Genomic DNA, 21,123 nt, shown 5'->3' on the forward strand with positions numbered 1-21,123 from the left:
CACCCTGGTCTAAAATTCTCCTGGATTCTTCGCCCACTGCTAACAGCTCTGTTTCCGCCCTGTGTTGGGGCCAGAAATCAGTCTGTGGGGGGGTGAAGCAGGTTACTTGGTTCTAAGAACCCAGATAGGACTGAATTAACATGCCTCTAGGATTTTGCTGATCATGGGGAGGAGGGAGATAGGCCGGTAGTTCCTCAGGTGTTCTGGGTCAAGGTTGGGCTTTTTGAGCAGTGCTTTGACCATGGCACATTTCCAAGGAGGGGGGGGGGGGGGGACCACTACAGAGGAAATGGAAGAATTGACCAGTTCATGAATCACCGGGAGGATTGTTCCTGTGGCTAAGTTCAGAGCATGAGGGGGGTTGGGCTCCCTGGGGGAACCTGATTTTACGCGACCCAGGATGGATTTTAGAGATTTAAGGTCCAGCAGAGGGATATGTTCCAATAGCAATCGCGTGCATGATGTGGACATGACCATAGGGGACCGATCCCTGTGAACCGCTGTTTGGGGAAAGGTAAGATATATATCATTTATCTTATTGTGGAAAAACTCCGCTACATCATTACAGCGATCGAGGGCTTCATCAGCGGTGGTTTGTGGGGTTGGAAGCTTGATTAAAGTTTTGGCAATGCGGAAGATCTCATGTTGAGAGTTGGATGCAAGGCGGATTTTTCCCCCATAAAAGGCAGCTTGTGCAGATTTAATTTCAGCTTGGTAGATTCTAATGCAAACGCAACAGTTGATGGATAGAATGCAGAACAATGTCATACATTCACCCCAGAACAGAGCTCTGGGCCGAAATCCATCCTTTTTTTGCTCGCCATTCCAGTTTGAGCCCAGCCATATGCAAATCAGTCTTGACCCTGTGCCTCATGGGAACAGTCCAGCCCGAACTGCCAAGCCAGGTCCTCCCTGGACTGGAAACAAGCATCCTAGGACCGGTTTCGGGGTTTCACCCCTCTTCAGCCAGGATAGCTTGATTCCAGTGGCATGGAGAGCACGGGACCCACGTCTGGGCATACCCTCCCCACTCGGGGTGACAAACGCAAAACAAGCATTGGCATAGCCAATAGGTCTCGCCTTTGGGACCTTATAAGTGTTTAGCCATGCAACAGTTGATGCTGTTGCAGGAAGGATATTGTGCTGCATAATTAATACTTATAAGGCCCAAAAGGCGAGACCTATTGGCTATGCCAATGCTTGTTTTAAAAGCCATGATGCACAACTAGACCTATTGGCTTTGCCACTACTTGTTCAACCAATAGAACGTTGAGTCTTCTTGCATCACGTTGCCTTTTGTAAGTGTCTTCCCAGTGATCTTGGTTGGAAAGCTGGGGCTGGCTGGAAGCCCCTCTCTTGGCACAGACACTGGTGACACAATGAGAAGATGTGTTGCGTGCGGCCAGTCGGGGTCCACGTGGGATAGATAGATCCGTGACACATTTTCAATATATCCTCTTAAAATAAACATGCGTACAGAAAATCTAAGAAGAACCTATTCAGATAATCAGTCGCTATAATAAAAAGATGGCAGGGCTTTCGCCGGCCTTCCTGTGACGAGGTTGGTTTCAGATTGTAAACATTAACTAAAAGTCATGTTTCTTTTAGAAGCTTACTTTAACCCCTTCGCCGCAGCAGGAATTCCACCGTGGCGCTGGGGGGGTTTGGGGGCAGTTGCGGTGCCGCTGTGCTCGTGACGGAACCACTCCGTCACGGGTGAGCTGTGCTCATGACGGAGTGGTTCCGTCACGTCTCCGCCCACTGCGCTAATCGCCCGCACAGGCGGGGAATTAGCGCCGCGTGGGCAGAGCGGCCGCCAACGGCCGCAGCATGACGGAACCACTCCGTCATGAGCACACAGCACCCGTGGCTCATGACGGAGTGGTTCCGTCATGAGCACGGAAAGGGTTAATGTGTTACAGCTGGTGCGGACGCTGGATTTAGTGAGGCCCCCCTTAAGCAATAACAATATTTGACCGAAAAATGGTGATTAGCATACTTTTTTGCGCATTAAGTGGGAATGTGTGCTGGTGTTGAGCAGGTCGCACTTATTTTCCCGAAAACATTAACATTGTGTTTTTTTCCCTTTCATGTTGATATAAACAACCTGCTTTTTTTGTTTTTTGTAATTCTCTTCCAACCATAGCCAGAAGGCTTCCAAGAAAAGAGGCACCAGTTTTAAAAACACTCACTAGAAGGATGACAGACGGACATCCCTGACTTGCTTCACACGTGTCACAAGCAGGCTAAACACATCACTGCAGCAGGCTTGTGAACCCGCCGTACTATTTCTCATGTTAATCCTCTGACAGACAGTGTTAGTTTCTGCCTTTGGATGTTATTCAAGAGTCGAAACTGATCTCTTCACTTAATGTAAGCAATTTACTTTGTCTAGAGAAATAAAAAAATCTTTGTTTAAAAAAAGTACCTAGAAGGAAATCTTACAGCATGGTAACCTCATAAACCATTAGAACGGCACTGGGTAAATTCGAAACCTTAGAAGAGCTTTTAAACTATATAGCTGTACGCAGAGCCTCGCGGACACAGCCTATTTCCGGCACTCTCTTCTTCCCTGGTCGTATGTCACAGCTTGTCAGGTGACACAAACAAAAGGGATGCAAACACTTGCCAACAATGTCAATGTTATAGTGTCTGAAAGAGGTAAAGAAACCCTCAAGGGACGTCCTCGTAACCGCTGCACTCTGCTTCACACCCTGCCCCCTCCAAATCCCTAACTTTAAACCAAGCCACTGGCGGGGATTTAAAGGCACACGGTTGTATGAACCAATTCGAACAAAGTAATCCGTTCGCACGCAATTTAATTCATTAATTCTGTCGCGATCATTAATTTATTCAACAAATTAAATTATTTAATGCAGGCATAAACAGGGGCGTAGGAGACACTAAAATTCTGGGGGGGAAAGGGACAACCTTGTGCACTTTCCAGTGACCCTATACAAATCACCGCCGCCCGTTAAACAAATACAATCGCATACTTTCGAACTGAAATATTGAGAAAAGCAGGCATGTAGTCACAGTTTGCATGTATGCTTTGTTATTTACATTCATATAGTAATGAGACTAAATGTTTAAAAAAAACATATATATGAATCTTGCATCTTAATGCACAAGGCAAACAAAGGCCGCTGACTTAGGGTGGGGGCGTTGTGTTTGCAAGTGCATTAGGGTTTGAAAAGTACCTGCTGCTGCATTCCTGGTCTCCAGCAATTTTCAGGCAACAATAAAAAGGTGAAGATAACTTTGGTGATTAATGTTCTTTTTTTTGAGAGAGATCGAAGGCTTGTCTAGTGAAAGTTTTAATTCAATAGGTCAGTGAGTTACTGCTTTTGTCTGAGATATTCTTTTGGTATTTGAAGTTTATAAGTTAAAATCCTAACATTGAACAGTGAGCTATTAACCGTCATCAAAGAGCTGCATAAAAACTTCAATGTATAGATTAGAACGTTATGATTTTTCCCCAGTCTTTCCCTATCCTAATGTTGGAAAATGGGTTCATTAGGATAGAAATCAATTCTGATTATTGAAGAGAACCCCCCAACCATGGAGTTATGTTTTACATTCTGAGTTTGTGTTTCTCTAGTGTTGCAAAGCCGCCCTGGGCACTCCCCAACTTTTTGCTGACTGGTTCTGGTGGTACCTGACTGACTGACTGACCCTGGCCTCTGCCTAAACAGCCAGTGCTATTCTGAAAGAGGCACTTAAAAATACAGTGAAAACACCTACATACACTAGGGTGCACTATGTGCTAGGGTACACCTATGATTGGCATGACCTCTCCTATAAGGCCCTAGTACATAATAGGGAAGGGGGATTAGAACTACTTTTAAGTCCCTAGAATATAATAAGGCATGGCAGTTTAGAGGCCAGCAGCCCTTTCTGCGCTTGCATGTGTGCACTGCTGAAGCCTGAGGTCAGTTTAAAAGTAGCCCTGTGTGTTAGGGCGGCTTTTAAAATGCAAATTGTGCCCAAACTCGACTTTTGGGTTTGGGGAACTTACAAATTGATCCACTACAATGTTGGGGCAAAATTAAGTGGAAAAATGTTTTCCACTTAACTATGGCTGTATCATATTTGCCACATAATACATCATCTGCTGCATAATCGAACGATTTCCTCCAAAACAATTTTGTAGCTCGAACGGATCCCAAATTACTAAAAGAAATGTGACTTGTGTTGCTGTGAAGTTTAGGGCCCTTTGCAAAGGTTAGTAAAGAAAACAATTCCTAAGAAAACAATTGGTCCCAGACACTCCTAATGACACTCAAATTAATACCTGTAGGAGAGTGTAGTATGCAATCAATTCATACAACCAAAAATGTATAATGTAAAGGCACATTCAACAGGGAAATCTCATAGATAAGAGGCCAACCAAAGTCAATTAAATTGCAAACATCAATTTATTTCCCGCTGAATCATATTCATAAAATGCAAACTTAGGGGCTGACTACGATGGCAGGCGGACTTCAGTACCACCGCCATCGAATCGGGGAATGGGACCGCTGGCCTTCAAGGTGGAGGCCCCACGATAGGCATTACAATGCGACTGCCACTACGGTGTTCGCAGTGCCTATTTTTTACATTGCAGCAGGTGCTGCTGGCTGCATCATCCGCCGCAAAGTAAAAAAAAAAGGAACATGTTAAATATATCGGTGCCTGCCACATGGTGCAGTGATATGTTGTGGGGCATCATAGATGCCCCCCAGGACCCATGTCTGAGGGCCAGGGGTAAAGGGGCCTGCTACGGGCCCCCAATGTCCCTTTCGCCAGCATTTCCATGGCAGGTGAACCGCCATTGATAAGCTGGCGGGTAAGGGACATCGTAATCCCTTCTGCGGTTCATGGTAGGCACCACCAGCATTGTAGGAACCACGAGCCCCTCCACCACACCGTCGAGCCCGTCGGTGCATGGTGGTTGGTCTTTCCGACCGCCAGGTAACCACCCGCCATTGTAATATGGCGGGTTGTGATGCAGTCACCAATGGCGGTGGGACCGCCACCGACGGGGTGACGTGGCGGTCCCACTGCCATTATAATCACCCCCTAAGTTTGGTGTGCATGCAAATCCTACATTGCCAACCCCTGGCAAGTTGCACTGCTAGTGCTGGAAAAAGGCCAATGGAGGTACCAATGGGTGAGGTGGACTGGCCTCAAGGGTCTTGTGACCTCAATGACAGATTCACTGTCGATCTAGGATGTGCTTCTTCATATGCCTGCCCGCAAGACTGGAAGTGAACTGCAGTATGGATTGTGGTGGACAGGTCCACCTGCGGGTACTAAGACACCTGGGCTTCTAAGGTCTATCGGGCCTTCTAAGGTGTAGCATCGGAATAAGCTCTGTCAGGAGTGTGGTATGGTGAACTGGTCATGAAGGTCTGAACATGGTTCTCCAGTTCCAAATTCAGCAGCTCTGGCCAGAGTGCCACATTCTCTCCCACACTGAACACCATACTGCCCCACTGAGAGAAACTCGCACTGCCTTCAGCACAACTCAATTGTGCTGCGACTAAATTCAAATTATGCACTAGACAACAGTAAAATGCTGCCTGAAAAAAAATGAATAACACCCTGGCAAAAGCAAACACTCATAGGGAATGCAAGAATAAGCAAAGCATGTGAACTGTAATCAGAAAAATACATGGTTACCTTAACGGTTTTAAACTCATTATTCAGAAATCAGTAAGTGATTTTGCCTGAAAAGTTCAAGACATGGCTACAGGACCAGGAAGGGACCCCTTTCAATGTCCAATGCTTATATCCTTTCAAAATGTATGCAGTTTGGTTTAAAAAAAGACCACATCCCCAAACACAGAGCCGCATTTTATAAGCTAAAATAATTAAAAAGTTGAAAACGATCATATTAAACGTTTCCACTCTACCCATCAACCAGGTATTGCAGTCCCTTTAGGAATGGCGCACTTACCCACCCTGGGAAAACAATGTTGTTCAAAGAAAGAAGATAAAAAGAAAGTAGCGCTTTCACTGGCAAACTCTGTAAAGTGGCGCTAATGTGTGTGGGTGTAAATAACAGTCTGGCCTGTCTGCTGTCCACTCTGTATTGCTTTTTTTGGGTATTTAACTATTTTTTCTCTCCATTCCGAGGTTTTTCTTTTCAATAGAAAACGGTCAGAAAATGAGGACATTTACAGCCAAAGTGTTCAGCCTTTTTTGGATCAATTTCACAGGGGAACAAATAAAGAAAAGGAGAGGCAAGAGAGAGTACCTTAAGAGCTGCCTCTTGAAATCAGCACGTAAGCAGGAGCGAGACAGAGACAGAAAGAGATGGAGGAATAAAGAGAGGAGGGCAGCCGCCAGAGGCAGATCAGGAGTAGTGGGCACGGTCCTTGCCATGAAGGAAAAGAGACAGCGTTTATTTTTTCTCCGTTCTCTGCCCTTCCCAGAACGACTGAGCCTTCCTGCAGCATAACAAAAGGCAGAGGGCGGGTGGCCTCTGACTCCAGGCAGGTCAAGTGGAGGGCCATTAGGTAGCGCTTTCGCCTGCTATTGGCCCTGCGATAACAGAAGGGAGAGGGGAAATTCCTTTGTCCCCTCGCCCCCCCCCACCCGTGTCCCCCCCCCACTCCAAAATCTCGGGGGGATATATCCCCCGCGTCCCCCACACTTCCTACGCCCATGGGCATAAAGTCAATTATTTCTGTAAAAATTATTCATCCAGTGATGAGTTAGTTGAGAATCTTGGGAGCCCATCATCTGTGGTAAACCCTTCCTTTTTTATCTCAATTCTTTATGAATTTTTTTCAAAATTAAACAAATAATGGTCATCAATTGAATGCCTTCATAGAAACATAAAGTGTCCATGATGCATAAAAAATAATAAGTACAAATTAACATTAAGATAAAAGTATTCAAAGTGCCACATATACATAACAAGAGATGAGAAGAGAGCTTCTTGTTTCTGCCGGTAGGAAGGAGAGGGAGAGTGTTCACCTCTGCTGACGGCGTCTTTGAAGCGATTTAAATGCGGCGGTCACAGCGAAAATGCCGAGTCAGGGCATGACCTGGATGCGGGTAAATGAATGAAGCCTAGTTTTAGCTCCTCTAATAAAGTGTAACTTTTCACTGTGTAGCTGGAGAGTAATAGATTATATTGATGGGAGACAGCGCCTAACTGACACGCACATAGACAAATGGAAAAAAAACACAAGCATAAGCGTGTAGAAAGCCCAGAGCGATTCCAAGAGGTCGTTTTCCTAGAGCAGCCATGCTCTGGCAAGACCTAAACAACAGTTGATGGACAGAATGCAGAACAATGTCATACATTCACCCCAGTACAGAGATCTGGGCCTAAATCCATCGTTTTTTTGCTCACCATGCCATTCCAGTGTGAACCCAGCCATATGCAAATCATTCTTGACCCTGTGCCTCATGGGAACAGTCCAGCCCGAACTACCAAGCCAGGTCCTTCCTGGACTGGAAAAAAGCATCCTTAGACCGGTTTCGGGGTTTCACCCCTCTTCAGCCAAGATAGCTTGATTCCAGTGGCATGGAGAGCACGGGACCCACGTCTGGGCATACCTGTCCCACTTAGGGTGACAAATGCAAAACAAGCATTGGCAAAGCCAATAGGTCTCGCTTTTGGGACCTTATAAGTATTTAGTTATGCATCACAATATCCGTGGTGCAACAATCACTAATCAGATCTATAAAGAAAATAATTGCCTGCATCACGGTGTGCATGCCTACGAAATGATGCTAGTGGCCACGTCGTACGCAGTAAAAAAAACAATGGTTCGGGTGTGGCCAAAAGGTCCAATAATAAAGTGATCCTAAGGAGAGCACTTATGATTAGAGAGTTGAAGATTAATTACTTTAAAGGAGCAAAAAAATGAATAATGTACATATGGACATAAGTCAGCTCATGTGAAACATTTATTTCCACAACAATAGAATTCAGGTGCTCACACAATAAGTGAAAGAGGCGTGACGTGCAGAGTGATGGTGAAGTTTAAAATAACGGCATCGCATTGACAACAACAGTGTAAAACCCCTCAAACAACTTTATAGAATAGGAAGAGTTTTTTGTTGTAAAGACTCAACGGCGTTTCGATCTCAACTGTTCGAGATCATCATCAGGACATATAATGGGTGAGAAAGCTGAATTGATGCAATTATTCGTAGCGCAAGGAAGAGCAATTGAGGGCTTCAGAAAACAGCTGAGGGTAGACTAGTTCGCCCAGATTAATTCGCTGAAGGTACGAGCTTGAGAATATCATGTGTGAGTAAACTTGAAGGGCAGGGTCAGCTGTATAAGTTGCGCTTAACGATTTGCTGCCAATATGTTTAGTTAAAGTCACTCCCAGTTCATGTTTGGAAAGTCTTGAGAGAGAAGCTCAGCCGTCATGCTGCTTGGGCTGTCCGCGTTTAGTGCGAGTGGCCACGCCATAGGCTTTTTTTGTAATTCTTCTTTAGCCATGCTGCACACTTTCATAGATGCTGCACAGCGTGGCTAAAAACCGTTGGCAAGTCTAATAGGTCCCAAATGCGAAACCTATTTACTTTGCCAGTGCTTGAAAAGGTCTCGCATTAATGAATGTTTGAGTTATTGGCGTTGCTAATAATAAGGCAACACCAATAGCTCAAACTTCCAGTAGTGGGAGACCTATTGCATTGCAAATGCTTGTTTTATTTTGTAATGCGATTATGTAGTGGCTAACTGGCCAATTCTAGAAATGAGTGGCGGGCAAGTAGAAACACTGTTCCAATTACGCCGCTCACAGCAGTCAGCTGTGTGTCACTGCAAATGAAACGAGCACTGAGATCTCCTGTTGCTGCTAAGATTAGGATTACAGCTATAAAGGAATTTAGATTTTTAAAGACACTCCCCCGTGTTCATTTATTCCACAAATGCAGCTGTCCCACCTACCACTCGCACCACCCTTCACATACACCACAATTAAGGATTGTCAGCCGTGGAGCTTTTATAACCGCTCCAATGACAGATTAAAGGGCCACACTTTTTTGCCTGGTTTGTATCTAGCAATTACCAGAGACACTTTATAAAGCTGCATGACGTGCAGTCCTATTTTGAGTACACCTTTGCAACTACCTCTGAAACGGTTTCTCTACAATGAGGACCCAAAGTCCTACTACCTGCAAAAGTGGAATAAGTTATTGCACCATTTACATTAGAACACAACGGCGGGGACAGAAGCAACAGGAAGGAGGTTGGGTTTTTGTTTTTTGCATTTTTATAGCGTGAACTCGTCTGGAAGGTATTGAAGCGCTTTACATGAACATCAGTTACATTACACAAAAGACACATTTATAGTTGGCGATATTGTATGTTGGAAGGTGAGATGTTTGTTTTTCTCCCTGTGTTACTCCTGACAGGAAGAGGCAGTCAAGTCAACAGCTGTAGAGGTGTGACACAAGAGAGGGGCAAGCAAGGGTAACTCATTTTCACCCAAATCTCACAAAATGTACGTACTTATAAGAGGATGCAGAAACAACCTAACCATTCAACAGTTAAACCTACCGTTTCCAAAATGCTACCCACACACCATGGGCAAGCAGGGTTAGGTGAAGCAAAAAGGGGGAAAGACAAAACAAAGCTGCTAGGGGGAAGGCGAAGTAACACCCGTTTTGAATTATTACTATGGCGGAATTGCTTGTTGTTGTTTTCTGTAAGTTGGGTTTTAGGAGCTATGCACTGCGGGCTAGAACACGACTTACAGAAAATAACAACAAGCAATTCCGCCATAGTATTAAAGGGAGCCTGCACAGCGATACAAATGAGCATGCTCTTAACAGTTCAGTTAGCCATGTAGCAATACAAAAATAAATTAATAACATGTACATATACACCAAAAGCTGCTGAGAGGCTTGCCTAGTGTGGAGTCATGCCCTCTCCTCAGAGCTCTCCACGCATACTTCCCCGCCCTTCCTGCCGGGGTGAAATTCAATCAGCCGCTAAACACTGTGTATGTAGTACTGCTGTCACTCAATTAGCATAAGGCGTTCTAGAGGAAACCCAGAAGGTACCAAATTGAATTACAAGCAGAGGGAAGAGATGGCAAAAAGAAACAGGAATCCAAACCGGACAGCTGCAGGCATAGGTTTCACAGTGCCAGTCTCGCACAAAGTTCTGTTAATAAGAGTGCTGCACGGTTTCAGAGCCCTTACACAGACCAATGTGCCACTGTGTAAAATAGTACACCCTTCAACAAAACGCGTGGACAAACAACCTTTTGTTAAGAGCCTCTTGTTGCGCGTATGCTGCATTTAAAAAAAGTGATTAAAGTGAGGCGCAGCGGCAACAAGCCGTGGGAGGGGTCTGCATCTGAAAGCCAGCAAACAACATTCCAAACTCGAGGCGAGGCAATCTAAAGAGAAACAAAAGTGCACTGCAACTAATGTAGACACGCATAACACGCTTCCCGGGAATACCCTTCCAAAATCAAGTATGGCACCCCGTGCCTACCGTCCTCCTCCTGTCCCCAACGGCGGACATGGACTGGTGGGAGTAGAAGTGAGATGAAAGGGTGGGGGAGGAGTATGCTCAAAAGTTAATTGATGTGCCCGCGCGCGCGACGGCAAACGGCAAAAGCAGGCTGCCGAGTGGTGTGCGATGTGCGCGCACCATGACGAGAGAGGAAAGCCAGATGGCGCCTCTGCTCATCATTGTGCACGTAACCGCACGCTCTATGCCAGCGAAAAGCGTGTGGTCGGACTTTTAAAAGTCCACACTCTAAATGTCTCGCCATATATATTTTAAAAATATATATTATTCGCGCCTACCCTCTCCCTGTAGATGCCAGCCGCCACTGATTTCTAACATTAACCCCTCCCTATGGGACACTTGTGGTGAAATTAAGGAAAATCATAACCCGTAGCATGGAGACAGCCCCATGCACGAGGAAATTACAAAGCAGTTGTGGTCTGGAAGATTAGGATTACAGCTATAAAAGAATTTAGAATTTTAAAGAAACTCCTCCGTGTTCATTTATTCCACAAATGCAGCTGTCTCACCTACCACTCACACCACCCTTCACATACACCACAATTAAGGATTGTCCAGTCCAGCCCGAACTCCCAAGCCAGGTCCTCCCTGGACTGGAAACAAGCATCCTAGGACCGGTTTCGGGCTTTCACCCCTCTTCAGCCAGGATATCTTAATTCCAGTGGTCCTAGGATGCTTGTTTCCGGTCCAGGGAGGACCTGGCTTAGCAGTTCAGGCTGGACTGTTCCCATGAGGCACAGGGTCAAGACTGATTTGCATATGGCCAATTGTGTGTCTTTTGCTTCCTGGCCCTAAGTGCACCGGGTATGCCCAGACGTGGGTCCCGGGCTCACTGTGCCACTGGATTCAAGCTAACCTGGCTGAAGAGGGGTGAAACCCTGAAACCGGTCCTAGGATGCTTGTTTACGGTCCAGGGAGGACCTGGCTTGGCAGTTCGGGCTGGACTGTTCCCATGAGGCACAGGGTCAAGACTGATTTGCATATAGCCAGGTCTAAAATGGGCTGGCATGGTGAGCAAAAGAATGATGGATTTAACCCAGATTTCTTGACTGGGGGTGAATGTTTTGATTTGTTCTGCATTCCGTCCTTCAATTGTGTGTCTTTTGCTTCCTGGTAGATTCTTATAGCCTCCCTGTATTTTTGTTTGCTAGATGCTGCGTAGTTCCTCCTCCATTTCCTTTCTAACTTCTTACTGGTTTGTTTATGTTCACGGAGCTTGGGGGTGTGCCACGGAGAGAGCTTAGAACTGTTTTTTTTTTTACCGGAATTGTTTTTTGGGGAGGACCTGGTCTAGAGAGTACTCAATCCACTTATCAAACTTCTCATTGACCACGGTAGGATTTGATTCATTGGAAGGTCTAGTGGCGTTGAGGACTAGGACCCACTGCTCTAGGGGAAGCTTGGACCGTGAGCGTTCCCGGCTACTGATCATATCAAATGAGGAGGGTGGACCTACAATGTTCCACGTCAAGGGGATCAAAAGTTGGTCTGACCATGGGAGCGGTTTGGGAGCCCCTGCTGAGAATTCCTCGCTGTTGGTAAAGATGGGGTCCAGTAGACGACCTTTGATGTGAGTCGCTCCAGAAACTCCTTGACTGAATTGCAGTGCTAAGAGTTTCCTAACTAGCTTGGAGGCCACAATGTTAGAGGGGGCAATCGGCTCGGCTGTGATGCGGCATTTGAACTTGTTTTTATATATAATGTTTTTATATATAATGGCAATCCCACTGCCCTTACCGCTTTTGCGGTCTAGCCGCTGAATGAGGTAAGCGGGGGAAGAGTTTGTACAAGTACTGGCTCAGACTCATTATTGAGCCAGGTTTCAATCAGAAATAAAGCGTCGGGGTATTCCTCCTCTAATAGTATAGAAATTTCAGCAACATGTTTGACTAGGGACCTACAATTTAGTAGGAACATTTTGTAAGGTGCATAGTTTTTCACGAGGGGCTGGAATTTAGGCAATGGATTGAATTAAAATGAACAGTGGGAACAGGTGCTATTACTCTTGGGTGGGAGTAGGGAATGAAAGCAGCTTTCCTTCGCAGTCCTCCTTAGGCCACACAGGTGGTCGGGGGAGTAAGAGCAAGTACCTGCGGGAAATTGGACAGGGGGAATGACCCCTGGCCCCAGACAGGCTTGGCTTTGGCACGCTGGTGGCGTGCACGCTGTGCGTCGTGGTCGGCATTCGTCTGAAATAGGTTGAGCAGCTATACTGCTAACCGTGCGAATCCGACCCCTGCCTCTTGGCTGGAAGGGAGAACTTTATTGCCACCAGCTCCCTCCACGCAATCGGGACGACCCGTGGTGGACCGGGGCGGAAGGTTCCTGCTGGTTGCAAGAGTGCCAGGTAAGAGGTAAAGTGCAAGTGCGGCCCGAATGTAAAAACAATTAAGACAGCACCAGTGCAGAATCGCTAAATAAAACCTTAAACTGAGGGGGGGATTTTTAAAAGCACGTTAAAAGTCAGTTAAGAGCCTTACTCCAGCGCGTGTCCGCGCGATCAAATGTTCATATACAGGCCTTTGCAGCAAAAAGAAGATCCTCTCTTCGATATCCTTCTTCTTTACCATTCAGTGTGTTTATTTTAGGTTGTGGAGGTGTGTGGGGGGTTGGGTCTGGTGAAATTTTCATTCTATGAAGGAAGCCTTCTCCATAATAGAAGCTGAACATAGCATTCACTAACTTAACGGGCCATACCATACAAGCCAGGCACAAATCTCACCCTCTAACACCCACCTGGAAGGTGGCTTTTCTGTTTGCCATTACATCAAATGGGAGGATGCGAAATACAGCCCGTGTTATCTCTTGAGCTTTATATATTTCACAATGATGTTAATTGGGTTTCCCTAAGAATTATTTAATCTGAAGGTCATGTCTGCTTTTGAGATAAATTGGATATCCTTGGCTTTTTTCTTCCCCAGTACTTTCTCTATATAGGAGAGAGCTCTTCCTGGCCTAAATGGAATAACTGCACTTTAGAACTATTTGGAGAAGGCCACAGAGGCTAGAAAGACCTAACTGCTTTTGTTAGTTAAAGAACTAACTACATGGCCCTGCCTATTTGTTAATCTTTTTCTAAGTAGTCTTTAGCCCCTGTAGAAAGTGCCCTGTATTGCCACGCTATCAATGTCCAAGAGACGCTTTTGAAGTAGACTGAAAGTCCATTTTACCACACGTAAAGCTGTGCAGTTTTCCAATCAATGAATTGTGCAAATCAGCACACTTTTATTAGACACTGTTGTTTGGTTTCATGAATGTGAACGAGCATGCCATTACAGAGAAGAAAATGTTATGTTCTTAGAATCCTACTTTCTCAAGGGCATCTTTGCTAAATGCATTAAGGTATCCATCCCTCATGTAAATTGGTGTATGTTGAAGATCCCTTTTCTTGGCTTACCATTAAATTGAGCTGGGCCGGACTGACATTGTCCTGAATCCAAGAAGTCTGGAGTAGCCTGCAAACCTAAAGTAACAATGCCAAATAACGAGAAGGCTCCCTATGGTAAACTGTTTCCGAAGCGATCTGAACATTTCAACTACTTAACTAATTTAGCTTTTTTAAATTCTAATAGGAATAATAGAAAATATAATTGGTCCCCTGAAAGAAGTATGCTGGAGTCTTGTTTATGAAGGACACTGTTCAGTCTAGTAATGTATTGAACATATCAATGTAACCCTTCCTTTTGCATTGGTGTGGAGGACCCAGTGCTTAATTTGGGTTAGTGGTTTCCGGTGCCCGGCCCTTGACACTTATGACAGTCTGCACATGGTGGCACTGTCAGTCGAATTTAGAGATAAGGACAACAGCCGTTTATTAATTCAATACAAAATAATACATGTTTTTATAGCTTTGGGGGCCTGGAATTGTCACACTTTTACGAGGGTGATGATTAGTAGTGTGTTAGTGCGGTCATTGGCAGCGGCAATAGTTGGTGCAAGCTGCAGTCGCCTCCTGATGAGGGCCCTGGCACTAATTAATTTTTTTACATTTAAGCACTGAGATGCCCTTCATCTCAATCGCCCTCAGGCCAGCTTCCCTTGCCCACAATGAATTCACAAAACGCTGAGACTCTGCTATGTCCCACATAATCTCATCGTAAATGCATGTTTCACTAAATATTTCACATATGAAGGTACAGTGACTCCACCTATGAACTGTCAGACTTTAGCTGCTCTTCTTGTGTGTCTCTACGGAGCCTTCACTGTTAATTTTGTCTTAGTACTTGGAACCCCAGGGTTGGAGCTAGCCGAAAAGTCTATAGCATGCATAAAACGAAACCTGTAATCTGGCACCGTTAGGCATATTTGACAGCACAGTGAAGCTTTGCTTACAATGTTGGTGTTCTTAAAAGTAATGGCCATCTCTTTTTGTCTTTCAACTAGCAATTTGTCTGGCACAATTGAAATAAATGGGGGTATTTGTTAATAGGGGGCATACCCATTTGCGAGGCATAATATAAGACACCTTTAGGAATATCTTCTGGCAAATAGATGTGCTTTTCATTGTTACGTTGACAGGCATATTTTCTTACACATTGGGTATGTACTTTATACAGTAATGGGTATATTCTGTGGCAAAGCAGGACAACATCCCATTTTGTATAATTTTTTGACTAAAACTAGAGAGCTGCTGTTATGTGGTCACATTGGCCCAGAGAGTACACCACTATTTTACATGTTCACGTTTTAAAGTTGACATCTTTCTTGAACATTGACATTTGACACACATCTGCTTGTGTGGCTTGTATGGATAATAATCTCAGAAATTACTTTTTCTTACATTTACATTTCTTCGTGGGCATATAATCAGAGCCTTGAGCATTCTGCACAAATGCTTAAGTTCACTGCACAAAATGTTGGTGTTTATTCTTGTTCACTCAGCGACCGCATTGTCAGGATAGAATCAATAATGACAGCGTGACTGGGACTTCGGCAAAGCAGCATGGGTGAAGTTTATTATATAAAATACATCACTCCTTTGTTGAGTTAGAAGAGCATTTCGCTGACACTGTCGAGGTCACCCCATGCCGGATGTTCAGCCCAGCTGAATCCTGTTTACCTCCTGAGAAGGATGGTGCCCATCTCTATGCCATGACGGGCTCCCAGATGAAACATAGGTAACTGGGAAGTTAGATCTCCCTACAAGGATTCTGCCAGATTCACCCAACCTAGCTACACTAGGATAGGGAGCGCTAGGTAGGAGCACAACTATAACTATAATTATATGCAAGCATATAATCTATGTAACAGCACAATAGTTGAATTGTTCTTTCCCATTCTCCTGATGTTGATGACTGACTTTGTTGTGTTTCCTTCTATTGATAATCGCAGTACATGTCTTTTACACAAGAATTCTATTGCTAAATAAATGTTGAAACGTCAATCGAGTATTTCTTGTGTCCCTGCTTGGGCATGCATGACCTACCAAACGAAAGGACTTTAGATCTGTTTCCACAATTTTCTTGAGGAGTCAGGGTTGTGATGTTCTGAGGTTGCACATACCACCTGTTACCTTGGTAGGTTAGGGGCACAGATGGTGCACTCTGAGCTAGCCAGGACTAAGGCCAACATATCCTGATGGTGTGCGTGGGCTCAGTCTTGCGCAGTTTTGACGTTTATATTGTCCACCAAACACACTGCTTTATTGTTGACTACAGCTTCATGCTTTTTTGAGTATGGGCGTTTCACTGGAGTGACATTTTACTATTTTTTCCCTTCCATTCTCTGAATGAGGGATTTTGTGGGCATGTAATTTTTAAGCAAATTACAGCAGAAATTAATTCTGACGCTTAGCGTGTCAGTTTTAAATACTGTGTAAATGTCTTTTTATAAGTAGGATTATGCTTGTATTGGAGACGTTTCTGTGTATTTTTGTGTAAATGGAAAGGAGGTGAGGAATAGATGCATGTCATAGCCAGACTGACTACATAATAGTTACTTTGTACTTTAAATTTGCCAAAGTATGCAGTCCTCTGAATTGTCTCTTTTGCAGGCGGGACAAGCATCCGGCCTCCATTGGTGTAGATGGGCAGGATCAGGATGCAACCTTTGCCAATCGACAGGAGCAGGAAGAGGTGAGTAGATGATTTTAGACACTTTTAATGCTGGGCCCAAAACTGAGTGGTAGCAGCTGAAGTGTGGCCTTCTATAAAGATATTATGGGGTTTTGTGTGCCTCTTTAAAACACATCTATAAACTAGTAGTTAGTATTCCTAGAAATCACTGTTTTGAATAAGTCTTGTCAAAGTACAAACACACACAGGGCTAACTTTCACCCATTTAGGAACCATTTTAAGGAATTCAAAATGTCCATCTGTATTTAACCACATTTATTGTTTCCTTATCTTAATGTTATTAAGGCTTAAGTTTTGGTTAGCAGAAATGAGGTTTCAACCAGTATATCTCCATATTTATGTACCTGATAAATGTACACACTATATTTCATTCTCAGTAGATTTTTGGTATGCTAAGTAGACCTATTTCATAAGAGTGCACTCGCCACAATCAATTACCAATGTGGTGCTCCTGTGCTGCCATTATGTACAGGTATCACCTTGCTGGTTGTGATTTATTTAATGAGAGAAACTGAAAAAGATATGCTTTTTCCCACTTCTTTAAAAAAAAAAAAAACCTAGGCAGTTAAAAAGATTTGTTTCATTCAATCAAGACTGACAACTCGAAAGTGTCCTCACTTCAGTTTTGATGTGGTGATGACGTGGATGGCAGCATGAGGGAAAGATATTTTCTTGGCCTCCCTTTTTAAACTCCAGAGTACAGCACATCACCAGCTTGAAACACTCTAGCCTAGATGGTGTATAACTGCTTTTTTTCTCTCTGTAGCTGAACATTTCTTCCTCCAGCCAACTTCTCAACTTAATTCCTACACATCCTTTATGCTTTGGAAATTGGATTTCATGCACCTTGGAACTCTGATTTTAGTCTGTGTTTTTTTTTTTTTGGTGGGGCGATACACCAACTTTAAAGCTCTGGTTCAAAGTATTCCTTTGTATTTGTATTTACCACAGCCCCGGAGGTACTGCATCAAATTCATGATGAGACCCTGAATTTGTTTTGAATTAGCCGATTGTCAGTAGATTTCTTTTCACCGCTTCCTTTCCCAGCAGAACTGTGTTTTTGTTATGACAATCCTCTGCTCTCACACAGCCACAGTCAGAAATAGCCAGGTATCTCAAATCCAGTCAAATGATTTTGTATCAGCAACTGTATTTACATGCTGCCTGAGGCATTTTGTTTAAAAATGCATCAAAATAAAGTTTTTCCTCATAGCATTAATAATAAACCTATTCACATGAGACACTATGTAGGCCTTCATACCATTTCGAAGGATTGCACGGAAAATTATATCTAGACTTACAAGCTGCTTCTCCTGCTCAAAGTGGTTCTTGAAACTTACTTAAGGAAACATTTTTAAAATTTAATAAAGACCAAGAAGCCTGATTCACCCCTCCTGAAAAGTTTGATTTTATTTCCATGACTAGTAGTTTTACTTCTGTCTTGGCAATGAAATATTTGGATTCCAGAAAAGCATCATAACTAATCATCTGGGGGAGTTAATGAACCTACAGCTTTGCTCGCTGTTTCATGTTCCTAACAAGTTGACTCTATACAAGATGTAACATTACTGTTTCTTTGTTACAGTCATCAAATGTGGTGATATCTGTTTCTTAGAATCTGCCAATTGGGATTGCATGAGATGAAGTATCTTTGCGTATTTTGTTTCTCTTTGGTCATTGTAGCATTTGGATGGATTCAGTTAAATTCATTCAGTGCCTTCAAGACTTACGAGGATGCTCCTCATTGTAAATTGAAGTTTATAGAGTTTACTGAAAATATTATCAGATTTTCACATGAATCAACATAACTTGTTTGCAACCTTTGTTTTTTTCCTTTAATCTCAGTTTGAAGGCATAAATCATCATTTATAATAATGGATTTAAGAAACGGTAATATAATCATCCAGCTTTACCTTTGTAAGGGTCCAAACTTTCTAGGCATGAATACTTACCAATCCGTTATAAAAACATTTTGCAGGATGCAGTTTTCTTTTTCCTCAAAGTATAGTAATTTCCTTTTCTTTGTGCTGTGCAAAAGCAGCGGGCATTTGGATTTATTATTCAATATGCTGTGCAAAAGCAGCGGGCATTTGGATTTATTATTCAATAAAGGCATGTTCAATCTTATGTGCACTCGGCTCAACCATCAGTATGAAAATCTCCGGTTTAAATTGTTGTTTTTTTTAGACTGCAATATCACAACATTTTCAGTGGAACAAAGCACCAATAATATTTAATAAAATGGATAGGGAAGTTCTAAGAGCACAACGGATTTGTGCCTCGAGGTGTTCAATAACCAGCAAGCATCAATTCACCCAAGACGATTAAACATCCCAGGTATGCCACAATACAGCAAGATCTTAGCTTGAATTACAAATATTATAGTGGCAAAGAAATTAAACTAGAAATAGCTAAATAACATACGGTGCTGTGAGTTTATGGGTGAGGCCTAAATGGTTATAACGGTAAACTGTCTCTTTATACACTTAGAATTGTGCCCCACCTGCTTTGAGCAGTCTCATGCTTCCCTAACAGCTGTGACCATTCTGTGCTAGTCGAAGACCTCCACCTCCACTTTGGCTGGAGTGCTTTTCCAAGCAATCTGCTTCTCAATGGCTAAGCGCAATTGATCCAAAGCCATTGGGAGGCCTCAAACTGTTGAGGTGACCTACAATGCACCTAATGACAAACTCTTTATTGGCACTTCCAGATGATGTGCTTGCCCCATAGACAGCTGTAAAGGTTCATAGCGTGAGTACTGGATTTTTACGAGCTATGTTAATGGGATAGCTATCATTTCCTGATGCCTACACTAAATTCAATAAAAATATGTTTTGAGACCCAGACATTGAATGGCAACCGGGCTTTAAAAATACCAAAACGTGACATGATAAAAGCCACATTATCATTGGTTTTCGTGGTGCAGTTGCACAGTATTCCATTTATGATCATTGCTAGGCAATAAAGAGAAAAGAAGGCCTGGCCCTTTAATAAATACTGAAGGTGGGGCCCACAATTCATCAATAAGAAAATGGTCAAAAGGAATCAGATCTAGATTCCAAGTACTAAAGTTCTTCAGGTGTCTGGCGTTCCAGTCTGCTTTGAGATTGACCTTCCCCCAACAGATACGTCGCCACCGAGATTCCCTTGTCCAGACAGATGTGTTGAACATCCTTGGCCAGTTCTCTAGGATTCTCTATCTTGTCTCCATGGTGGTTTATGCATCTGACTGCTGATGCATTGTTCATTTTGAAAAGAATGAAGCCCGATACCCTGTATCTGGTGAGACACATCACTGCAAATGATCCTGCAAACCGTTCCAGACAGTCGATATGCAATTCTTTCTTGTTCCGACCACGGCCTTCCTGTGGTAATGTTTCCACATCGGGCACCCCAGCCTGAACGGCAGGCTCCCGACTCTTTGACAATATCTGGGCCGACCTGGAAATGGACTTGCCATTCCAAGCCTCCATGTGATCTAGCCACTGCTGGATCTCTGTCCTGGCTACAGCTGTCAGTTGAACTTGCGCCTCATAGGATAGCTCTTTCTTTGGGTAAGCAGCCTTCATTCTCTGCAGAAACAACAAGCTGATGGATGGAATGCTTGAACTAACAGCCACTGGCAAATGGTTGGGCGCATACCGATCCATAATTCTTCACCCACCATACCGCATCAGTTTGGACCCAGCCAGATGCAAATCAATCTTGACCCTGTGCCTCATGGGAATAGTCAGCCGGAACTTCCAGGCCAGGTTCTCCCTGAACCCGAACACAAGCAACCATGGACCGGTATCGCCCTTGTTAAGGGCTCTTCAGCCAGGTGAGGCTTGGTTCCTGTGGCACTTTGAGCGAAGGACCGATGTCTGGCCGTACCCGATGCACTTAGGGTGTCAAATGCAAAAACAAGATGGATGGAATGCGTGAATTAATCTCAGCCACTGGCAATCGCTTGGGCCCTGATCCCAATCCATCATATTTCGCCCACCTTGACACCTCAGTTTGGTTCCAGTTCAGGGAGGACCTGGCTCTGCAGTTCGGTCTGTACTGTTCTTATTGGTACAGGGTCAAGACTGATTTCCATATAGCTGGGTTCAAACTGAGGTGTCCTGGTGTGCAAAATGGATTGGGATGTGGCCCCAAGTGATTACCAATGGCTGAGATTAATTCAAGCATTCCATCCATCACTGTTTTGTATACTTATTGTGTCAGCCCAAGTGGGACGGGTATGTCCAGACGTGGGTACCATGCAGACTGTGTCACTGGAACCAAGCTATACCCGGCTCTAATGAGAGCGAAACCGGTCCTGGGTTGCCTGTGTTCAGGGAGGACTTTGCTTGGCAGTTCTGGCTGCCCTGTTCCTGTTAGAGAAGGGTTAAGACTGATTTGCATTTAGCTGGGTGCAAACCGAGGTGGCATGGTATGCAAAATAAAGATGGATTGGGATACGACCATAAGTGATTACCAGTGGCTGAGATTAATTCAAGCATTCCATCCATCACTGTTTTGTATACCTCTTCAGTCTCTGCAGGGCTCGATAATGCAGGGGCCTCC

The 21,123-nt window shown here is 44.0% G+C and overlaps 1 protein-coding gene across 1 annotated transcript in view; it reads left to right on the forward strand.

Annotated features, from left to right (window-relative positions):
• The window catches only part of NCAPH2 (non-SMC condensin II complex subunit H2), a 326,298-nt gene that overhangs the window by 96,699 nt on the left and 208,476 nt on the right, over positions 1–21,123 (forward strand). The window contains exon 5 of the mRNA XM_085653753.1: positions 16,491–16,572. Coding sequence (XP_085509879.1) covers positions 16,491–16,572 — 82 coding nt within the window. The remainder of the gene's footprint in view (positions 1–16,490; positions 16,573–21,123) is intronic.

The sequence above is a fragment of the Triturus cristatus genome, chromosome 4_1, assembly GCF_964204655.1.
Source record: "Triturus cristatus chromosome 4_1, aTriCri1.1, whole genome shotgun sequence".
In the NCBI taxonomy this organism is placed as follows: domain Eukaryota; kingdom Metazoa; phylum Chordata; class Amphibia; order Caudata; family Salamandridae; genus Triturus; species Triturus cristatus.